The 10,561-nt window shown below is 49.6% G+C and overlaps 2 protein-coding genes across 2 annotated transcripts; both read left to right on the top strand.

Annotated features, from left to right (window-relative positions):
* The first annotated feature begins 674 nt into the window (after positions 1–674).
* LOC120703329 (very-long-chain 3-oxoacyl-CoA reductase 1-like) lies at positions 675–3,430 on the top strand. The gene is made up of 4 exons (XM_039987365.1): positions 675–1,242; positions 1,363–1,651; positions 1,861–1,930; positions 2,112–3,430. Exons 1-4 carry the CDS (start codon positions 897–899, stop codon positions 2,961–2,963), a joined length of 1,557 nt encoding a protein of 518 aa, XP_039843299.1. The 5' UTR covers positions 675–896; the 3' UTR covers positions 2,964–3,430.
* A 4,488-nt stretch (positions 3,431–7,918) lies between these two features.
* Positions 7,919–8,885, top strand: LOC120705097. Its single transcript, XM_039989621.1, has 3 exons — positions 7,919–8,162; positions 8,238–8,411; positions 8,495–8,885. Exons 1-3 carry the CDS (start codon positions 8,133–8,135, stop codon positions 8,705–8,707), a joined length of 417 nt encoding a protein of 138 aa, XP_039845555.1. The 5' UTR covers positions 7,919–8,132; the 3' UTR covers positions 8,708–8,885.
* The last annotated feature ends 1,676 nt before the right edge of the window (positions 8,886–10,561 follow it).

Here is a 10,561-nt window from a genome sequence, read left to right on the forward strand (position 1 = left end):
AAACTACGAGAAGCGAGAAAAAATCTTCACTTCTCTCGGCCACGCTTCGATTATAAGCTAAGCGAAAACAAACAACAGAGCCTTAATGCTCCATGCATGTGTCCAAAAATTTAATGTGACGGGTAGGAAATTTTTTGGGAACTAAACATGGCTTGAACATCCACCTTTTTCAGGGCATACATATGTTTTTCATGCCACTATATGCCAGGCTAGCGTAGTTCATCGTTCACATTAGGTCTTTGCAACTGCAGCATAATTGCGTTAGCACGTTCAGTTATATCAGACTGCACGCAAAGCACGCACGTTAAATTGTGGATATAGAAACTAAATCAAGCGAAGCCACACAAATATAGCAAACGTGTGGCTCGCCCTGCAAAAGCCGATAACAGGAGGGTGGGTCATCAAGTCTACACTCTACAGTATGTGGCAGGAGTGCAGGCAAAAATGGGGAAAGAACGGAGGAATTCAGAGTTTCAGACCGCCAGGCACTGGTTGCTCATCTCCTTCCACTTCTTCCTCGGCTTCTATAAACACACCCATGTCAGCGTCCCATGCATGCGTCACATTTTAATTTATCTATCCACAAACACTCCCCATGCATGTCTGCGTCCCAGCTTTAATTAATTTTGTGCAGCTGGCCGGTTGGTGGCAGCAGCCAGCAGCCCGGGGTAAATCATATCGTTACACACTGCAGTACTGAACACACATTGCATGTGCTGCAGTCGTGCAAACTGTATGTAGCAATAGGTCTCAATCTTTCAGACAATCAAGGTGTAGGTGTAGATGCATATAGTTGCACGCCAACAGGAAGTTCTGATATTGTCGGGTTTCAGAAAACAGAAGCTCCATCAGCAGTTTCAAGAACAAGGGGACGAGGGAGAAGACATCTGCCGAGGATGACAGGAACGGCACCGGCGGCGTGGTTCATCTTCTTCTTGCTGGTTTTCGTCGGCGGCGTCTCCGCCGCGGCGTTCTCGTTCCGCCTCCTCGTCTACCTCGCGCTCTGCCTGAGCCGGCCAAAGGACCTGCGCCGCCGGTACGGCGCGTGGGCCTTGGTCACCGGCCCGACGTCCGGCATCGGCCGGTCCGTGGCGCTGGAGCTCGCGCGCCGCGGCCTCAACCTCGTCCTCCTCGACCTCGACGCCGCCAACCTCCAGGAGACCTTCGACGTAATCACGTCTCGCCACGGCGTGAAGACGAGGACCGTGGTGTTCGACCTCTCGCTCGTCGGCACCCCTCAAGGTGTCGACAGACACATCATCTTCTACCTAGCTATATTTGTGCATGTGTGCGTCGAGCTACTGGCACCGGCATCGGCGATCGACTCCCACTAATCCTCTGATCGACTTGCTTGGATGGCAGGCGACGAGTCGATGCGGCGGCTCCGGGCGGCGATCGAGGGCCTGGACGTCGGCGTGCTGGTGAACAACGCCGGTGTGGGGAGGCCGGCGGTGGCGTACCTGCACGAGGCCGACGTGGAGGCGTGGGTGAGGATGGTACGGGTGAACCTGTGGGCGCTGACGGAGGTCACGGCCGCCGTCCTGCCGGGGATGGTGGAGCGCGGCCGGGGCGCCGTACTGAACATGGGCTCGGCGTCGTCGGAGGCCATCCCCTCCTTCCCACTCAACACCATCTACGCCGCCACTAAACGGTATGCATTCCCCGCCACGATTGGATCCTGCCTGCTAGATTGCACAATTCAGGTCGTACGTGGCTTGCAATCTACTAGAAGACATCCAAATTTAAGTGGCCCGGCCCACAGTACTGCATGTATCTTTGTGATTGCGATTCATAGGGCAGTGCAGTGACTGGAGTTTAAATTTATTCTGTCATGTACGCAGGTCTGTTCATCGTAAGCAGGTACGTTTCTAAGTTCTCGAGGAGCCTTTACGTCGAGTATAGAAGCAAAGGGATTGATGTGCAGTGCCAGGTAATCCATGCACACCCCTGACAATTTTTGGCATTCAGATTTCAACAAGAACAGTACACTTTCTGATTTACGCAGTCACCTGCCAACAAACTTCAACTTCACTGCTAGACCAGAGCAACTTCACATGGGATAGTTGCTCTTGCTTTCCATAATTTCAATGATCATCTGCACTGTACTGCAGGCCCCGTTCTTCGTGGCGACCAGGCTGGTGCCCAGCGCCGTGCTGGACAACTGGCTCTCGCCGTTCGTCCCCACGCCGGACGCCTATGCCCGCGCGGCGGTGCGCTGGATCGGGCACGCCCCGCTCTGCACCCCCGCCGTCGGCCACCAGCTCCTGTGGTGCCTCGCCGGCGTCCTGCCGGACGCCGCGCACGACTGGCTCCGCCTGCGCGAGCACCTGCGGTTCAGAGCGCTGTTCCAGAGAGAGAGGGCGGCGATGGCGTCGGCAGCTGATCGGGGCCGGGAGAGAAAACGACGCACGCCAAAAAATGAGTTTTTTTTAGTTTGGCTAATAACACTATCGGAAAACCCACATATGCCGAGTGTCAAGATCTTTGCCGAGTGCAGAATCTCGAACACTCGGCAAAACTACTATTTGCCGAGTGCCAAAAAATATGCACTCGGCGAACAACTGGCACTCGGCGGCCTATCTCTTTGCCGAGTGCCAGCCAGATGGCACTCAGCAAAGACACACTTTGCCGAGTGCCAGTCAGTTGACACTCGGCAAAGAGCGTCACGTGCACCGCACCCACCCGCAGACGACCGTTACGGTGGGGGATGCTTTTGTTTGCCGAGTGCCTACATGCGGACACTCGGCAAACAAATCTTTGCCGAGTGCCCCACAGTCGACACTCGGCAAACACTGTCACGTGCACCGCACACGCCAGCTCTCCAAGGCCGTTACGCTGTTGCCACGAACGTTCCCATTTTTCCACGGCCGTTACCATTATGCTTCGCCGAGTGCCAAATTGGGGCACTCGGCAAACATATTGTAATGCCGAGTGTAATGGAACAGGCACTCGGCATTTACTAAACTTTGCCGAGTGTCGTCTTTGGCACTCGGCAAACAAATACAAAAACTTTCTCCAACAACCTCCAAACTTTTTCCACCGTTCTCATACTATGTGAAAGACATCATATTTAAATTTGGCAAATTATCCTTTATGCTTACTATATTTAGATTATTTATTTGATTACAAGAATATTTTGTGTATAATTCAAATTTGAACTGCCAAATGTTGTCAAAAGTGTTGATAATTAATGGAAAAATTATATTCATGTTATTGAGTCAAATTTGAGGGTCTGTACAAGAATTTAAAGAAAAAAATCAAATATCTTATTCAGGAAACATAGCAATGAATTTGTGGCCGAATAGATTTTAAATTCTATAAAACACAAATGAAGTCCGAAAATTATGAAATTTGTAGTGAAAGCATGATATCATAAGTAGAAGCTGTGGAAAAAATTTGAGAAGATTTCAAAAAAGTTATCACATACGTTGATTAAAGGATGAGGAATCCCGAAGAAGATCCAAAGACATTTGAATGAGTCAGTTAAGTTTTTGAGTCCAACGGACCATCCAATTGAGTTTTGACTTCAAAATTTTTTGTGTAGGCAATGGTCATGATGGATAGGTTTATGGTAAATATTCATTATTTTTTGAGCCCATTTGATAATATTAAAGTTTTTTTAGTACTATGTAAATTGAATTTGAACTTATACTGCATGAAATAATGGAATTTTTTTGGCTAAAGTATGTTAAATTTTTTATATACGCAATAGACCTCATAAATTGGTTTATATTAAAGTTTGGTTATTTTTCGAAATGTTTTCGTATTTTTTAATTTTTTTGAAAAATGTAGTGAATTAGTTCATACAAATTGAAATATAGCTAAAAGTGATTGAAATAATATATTTTTTATCATTGAAGCATGATATATTTGTCTGAAATATAAGTTTAGTAATGAAATATTAAATTATAATCAAAGAAATATGTTTAAATAAATTTTGAATTGAAGGATTTTGAAATGAAATCCAGGCTTTGCCGAGTGCTGCCAGCATGGCACTCGGCAAAGCGGTCGCGGCTTTGCCGAGTGCCAGATCAGGGCACTCGGCAAAGCAGTCGTGTCTTTGCCGAGTGCCGTGATTTGGCACTCGGCAAAGTTTCTGCCCCCGCCCCCAGCTAAGTGACCGACCCGCACACACGCGCACTCACTCACACTGCACACACCCGTACTCACGCCGCCGCCTCCACGCCCCGCCTCGGCTCGCCGCGCCCTGCCCCGCTGCCTCCACACCCCGGCTCGCCATCCCCGGAGCGCTGCCGCGTCCACTCCGCCGCGCCGCCGCCTCCACGCCGCCGCCCCGGCGCGCCGCGTCCCGCCCCGCCTCCTCCACGCCCCGGCGCGCCGTCCCCAGAGCGCCGCCCCTCCCTGGCGCCCTGCCCTCCAAGCGCCGCCGCGTCCACTCCGCCGCGCCGCCGCCTCCACTCCGCCGCGCCGCCTGCTCCACACCCGGCGTGCCGTGCCGCTCCCTGCTGCCTCCACGCCCTGGAGCGCTGCTGCCTCCTCGCCGCCGCGAAGCCGGATAAGGAGGGCCTCGGCCCAGTCCCCTTCCCCCTCCCCGCCATTGGAGGAGGTGCGAGTCGCCCCCGAGCGCCGCCGGAGGAGGAGGAGCTCGGCCCGGCCCCCACGCCCAACTCCCCAACCCCGAAGCGCCCTACCCCGCCCCCGGAGCGGCCGATCCCCACCCCCGCCCCCGGTGAGCCGCGACCCCGCCCCGGTGCGGCCGTTCCCGCCCCTGGTGCCGCCCGTGATGTGTTCGGCGAGAAGCCGGAACCGCGAGTCCACTCCACGCCGGCCACGACTTCACCGTCGACCCTCAGTAAGCAATGCAACCGCCCCTGTTATTGATAATGTTCGTAGATTATGGAACTACAACCTAGTTAGGCGTCTCCCGTTCGGAAGAGATACAATTGAGATATGCGGATCTTTGCATATCTGTAATTGTATCTCTTTCGAATTGTCCACGTTATTTGGACAGCCCGAGGATGCATAGATACGGATAGTTACCATGATCAACTCCCATCCGAGACATAGTCTCGGCATCACCTCCCTATTGTTCTCCGGATACACAATCTCCCTTTCGGGACGTGTATCTGGAGAACAGCGGGGAGGTGCTGCCGAAATTTTGTCTCTGATGGTAGTGGACCATGAAAACTGACCGTATGTACGCATCCTCGGGTGGGATTAGGACCTACCTTCACCTATTAGAATGTAGGGACAACACGTAGATGCATTTGATTTTTATTCTCACTCCGGTTTAGAGGATGGATGACCGTCATTGGATGTACACGGGCCGTCCAAGTCAGGCTACCATGACCGATGAATGGATTCGAAAGACCAATGATTTTTTGGAAGCCGCGTGGAGTCAGGCTGAAGGATCGAGTTTCTTGTGGTGTCCGTGCAACATATGTGGAAATAAGAAACAGAAAACGAAGAAGGTTATGGGCCAACATCTTTGCAAGTATGGATTTACGCCGGACTATACCCGGTGGATCTTTCATGGTGAAGGCCACCGTATGAGGGACGAGGTCGTGAGGCAACGCATCGATGATTGTGATGTTGATGGTGGGGTTGGAGACATGTTACATGACTATCTTGAAGCACATTTCGGTGAAGGACTGCAGGAGGAGGAGCCAGAGGCATCCGCAAAGGCGTATTTCGAGATGTTGGAGGCTGCACAGAAACCACTCCACGGTCATACAAAGGTTTCTCAGCTGGACGGCATCGGACGGCTAATGGCCTTGAAGTCTCAGTTTAGCCTGAGCCGAGACGCCTTTGACAGTCTGTTGACCGTGTTTGGAAGCATGCTTCCAGAAAATCACATTATGCCAAAGTCAATGTATCAGGCACAGAAAATTCTCGGTGCACTTAAGATGCCATATGAGCAGATACATTCTTGTCCAAATGGGTGTATCTTATTTAGGAAGGAGCATGAGAAAGATGCTTACTGTCCGAAATGTAAAGCCTCTAGGTTCCTCGAAGTGGACTCTGGTGATGGTCAGCCTAAGAAGCAGCTCACGATTCCCGTGAAAATCCTACACTACCTTCCTTTCATTCCGAGGATCCAACGACTATTCATGACCGAGGAATCCGCGCAACAGATGACCTGGCACAAGAAAGGTGCTCGATACAACCCTGACAAGATGGTGCATCCATCCGATGGTGAGTCATTGAAGAATTTTGATAGGATTCATCGTGACAAGGCTAATGAAGCTCGTAATGTACGTATTGCGCTTGCAACAGATGGGTTCAATCCTTATGGGATGGTGGCCGCCTCGTACTCATGCTGGCCTGTGTTTGTTATCCCTCTGAATCTCCCTCCAGGGGTCCTATTTCAACGACAGTCCATATTCGTGTCAGTTGATTATTCCATGAGCACCTGAGGAATAAAATGAGTGTTTACATGGAGCCTCTGATTGATGATTTGGTCAAGGCATGGGACGAAGGGGTGTGAACCTATGATCGAGCAACAAAGACAAATTTTAGAATGTATGTTTGGTACCAATTCTCCCTGCATGACTTACCCGCGTATGGCATATTCTGCGGTTGGTGTACTCACGGGAAGTTCCCATGTCCCACATGCAAGGCAGCTCTGTAGTTCATCTGGTTGAGGAAGGGGGGTAAGTATTCGTCGTTTGACAAACATCGACAATTCCTCCCAGCTGACCATCCTTTTAGACAAGACGTTAAAAACTTCACGAAAGGTGTAAAAATTACAGAAATTGCACCGCCGATCATGACGGGTGCTGCGATTCATGCTCAGATAGACGCTCTCCGAGTCAACGATGGCGGTGGTTTTGTTGGGTACGGTGAGGAACATGCTTGGACTCAGAAGTCTGGGCTGTGGAGGCTCCCTTATATTGATGATATTCTGCTTCCACACAACATTGATGTGATGCATACTAAAAAGAATTGGGGGGAGACACTTTTTGGAACAGTCATGGATATTTCTGATAAGACAAAGGACAACGTAAAGGCAAGAGTGGATCTGGCAATGTTGTGCGATAGACCAAGATACGAAATGAGGACTCCTGGACCCGGGAGGAAATGGAAGAAGACACAGGCCGACTTCGTCCTCACGAGGGCCCAGAAGAAAGAAGCACTAGAGTGGATCCAAAAGTTACAATTTCCTGATGGATATGCAGCGAATCTTAGGAGGGGTGTGAACTTGACTACTATGCGAATCAACGGGCTAAAGAGTCATGACTACCATATATGGATTGAGTGGCTTCTTCCGGTGATGATTCGAGGCTACTTACCTGATAATGTATGGCTCGTGCTAGCAGAGTTGAGCAATTTTTTCCGTCAGCTTTGTGCTAAGGAGTTATCTCGGGCTGTTATTGCGGACATGGAAAAAATGGCTCCCGTGTTGCTCTGTAAGTTGGAGAAGATCTTTCCACCAGCCTTCTTCAATCCAATGCAGCATTTGCTTCTGCATCTGCCTTATGAGGCAAGAATGGGAGGGCCTGTGCAGTTCCGTTGGTGCTATCCAGTTGAAAGATGCCAGAAGGTTCTTCGAACGAAATGTAAGAATAAATGCAAAAATTGAGGCTTCGATTGCTGAGGCATACATTTTGGAGGAGGTGTCAAACTTCACGATTAAATACTATGGTGAGAAGCTTCCCAACGTGCATAATCCACCTCCTCGTTTCAATGCTGGCGATAATGAATCGAGTCTCAGTATTTTCCGAGGGCAACTTGGAAGTGCAAGTGATGCGAGGTACAAGACCCTGAACCATGAAGAGTGGTGTCGTATCATGCTTTATTTGTTGACCAACCTTTCTGAGGTGGAGCCGTACATAGGGTAAGTTCTCATTTAACGTGTTCACGATATTCCACGATTTAGCATCTCATTTAACATCTTCTTGCGTTTGCACTAAGCAGCATCCAACCCCTTGATCATATTTCACACAGGCAATTTGTTCGTCAATTCTGGCGTCGCTCAAGGTCGCCGACCCAGAACGAATCGGAGTCTCTTCTAAAAAATGGCGCCGGAAATTCTCAGCCCGATTTCATTTATTAGTTGCAACAAAAGGTAAACTCCGGTTCACAGGAACTACGAGGCGCATGTTCAGGCCGTAATTACCTACTGCGCCGATGTGGAAAAAAGGAAGGTCGGCAAGGACGTAGCAAGAAATATGTTTCTCACGCGGGAACAATACTTGAGGGTAAATGACGAAATCACTAATTTCTTTTGAATTTCATTTTCGGAAATGTCATCCACTTTGCTTCATTACGTGTAGGTGCCTCCGAACTGGTGTGCTGGCAAGGGCGCGTGCTGGGAAATGATGGTGGACATGTGGCTTAGCGAGGAGTGGATTCAGCGGCACAACTTATGCCGGGAGCGCCGCTTGTTGATGCAAGGTGCGCCACACCATCAAGGCAGCCGAGGCCTTCCCGAGTACAGGGATGCTTGGGTAAGTCATTACACTTTTTGGTATTTTCAAACTCTAAATTTTGCATTCTCACTAATCATTGTATTTTTTCGCTTTGCTTGCAGTCGGGGTCACATGAAAACCAGGAATGCAACGACTTCCAGACATACTGTATGGCGCACAAGGGCAGGGCGACGTCCGACGTCTCCTACAACCCGGCGGATCCACCCGAGGCGTACAGCAACCCGAGCGTCCACACGCGCATCACTGAGTACACGGAGATGGGAAAGGCACTCCATGGGGAACACATGGGATCTGGCCACCCAGCCCCTTTCTAGAGAAGCCATCATGAGGGCAGGAGGAGGGAAGAAGCACGGCCGTTACTGGATCGCCAACAGCCTTGTCGACACAGCCAGTACGCCGACTCTCTCCTAGCTTCGGGCACGGACCACCGACTCGACTCCGCCAATACACCCACGGCCTGAGACATCAGTGGCCAGCGTGCGTGCAATCCAGGTTATTTCTGCTCTATTTGTCGTTCGTTGCTTTTAGTTATATTTTGTTCGCATTGTAACATTTGGGTGAAATCTTATAGGCCCTGATGGACGAAGAGACGAAGAGGCGGGAGGAGATCGAGGAGAGGCTGGAGGAGGAGCGGACGCTAAGGCAGGAGCAAGAGCGTAGGTGGCAGGAAGAGCGGATGCAGGAGCGGCAGAGGATGGAGCAGGCGCTTCTTGCTGAGAGACAGGCCGCGCAACAACAGATGCAGACCATGTTCTCATATCTCCAAGGCCTTGGCGCGACTAATCAACTATCAACCGCCGCCAATGATGCCCTGGCCTCCACCACCGCTGCCACCGCTAGGCATTCCGTCTATCTTTCCTCCATCTGGCGCTACAGGCACTCCTGTGAGTATGATATATAGATTTACTTTGCTTGCACATATATATTCAAATTTTGAGATACTTTATGTCAATATATCATGTGCTATATCTGAAAGAACATCTAGACTCACTTAGGAGGCACCATGACTGATCTTTCAGCCACACATTGTATATTAGTGGAAGTTTAGAACGATCGTACATGATGGACAAGTAGTGAGTAGTGACAGGTTTCAGGTGTTCTTGCGTATTTGCCCAATTCTGAATTATTGTATTTTGTGCAAATAATAGAAACACATTAAATACGAATCTGCAGTATTTGTGCTTTAGTGCTCGAGTTTTAGTTGTAGTATAATCTAAGTACTCCTTTTATTTTTTCCTTCTTTTATCAAGCTAATACTGGTTCAGATGCATTGCAAATAATACTTGTGTTTGATGCAATATATACAGCCTCAGATAGTGGCTCTATGCATCACCATGCCAAAAGTTAAAATATATTTTTTTTGCAGAATCAATCGATTGGAGGGTCAAATGAGCCTCCGGACGAGCATTCACCGGCACGTGCAGCGTCGTAGTGGCCACATAGCTGATTTAGAGTTGTTTATGATATTTGTTCTACGGGCTTGTTGTTGTTGGACTAGACTTGTTTAATTAGTTGGACTTGTGCTTGTTGAACGTTACACTTATGGCATCGATGTTGGACTTATGCTATTTGTGATATTCATGCGACACAGCGTGAGATATTTGCGTTATTATGTGATGGATGTGCCATATATATATTGTAACGCTTGTCTGGAATGTATATATGTTTTTTTTGTGATGATGAATGTGGTTAATACATAAAAAACAGAAAAAATACAAAAAAACAGCAAGCTTTGCCGAGTGTTTTTACCCTGACACTCGGCAAAGCAACCATTTTTCTATTTCCTGGAAAACGTATTTGCCGAGTGTAATTACCTTGGCACTCGGCGAAGTTTCAAACTTCGCCAAGTGCCAGACGCCTGACACTCGGCAAAGACCCAAACTTCGCCAAGTGCCAGACGCCTGACACTCGGCAAAGATCCAAACTTCGCCGAGTGCGGCCAGCTTGGCACTCGGCGAAGTTTGAATCTTTGCCGAGTGCCGAGCATCTGGCACTCGGCAAAGTTTTCGACCCGTCCCGTTCGCCAGTTCACCTGTCCGTCCGTCCCGTTTCAACTTTTTGCCGAGTGCGGCATGGCACACGGCAAAGGTTTGCCGAGTGCCCGAGAAAAGGCACTCGGCAAAGCCGGCTTCGCCGGTAGAAGAAAGGCCGTGTGCGCTTCGCCGAGT

The sequence above is a fragment of the Panicum virgatum genome, chromosome 4K, assembly GCF_016808335.1.
Source record: "Panicum virgatum strain AP13 chromosome 4K, P.virgatum_v5, whole genome shotgun sequence".
Lineage (NCBI taxonomy): Eukaryota > Viridiplantae > Streptophyta > Magnoliopsida > Poales > Poaceae > Panicum > Panicum virgatum.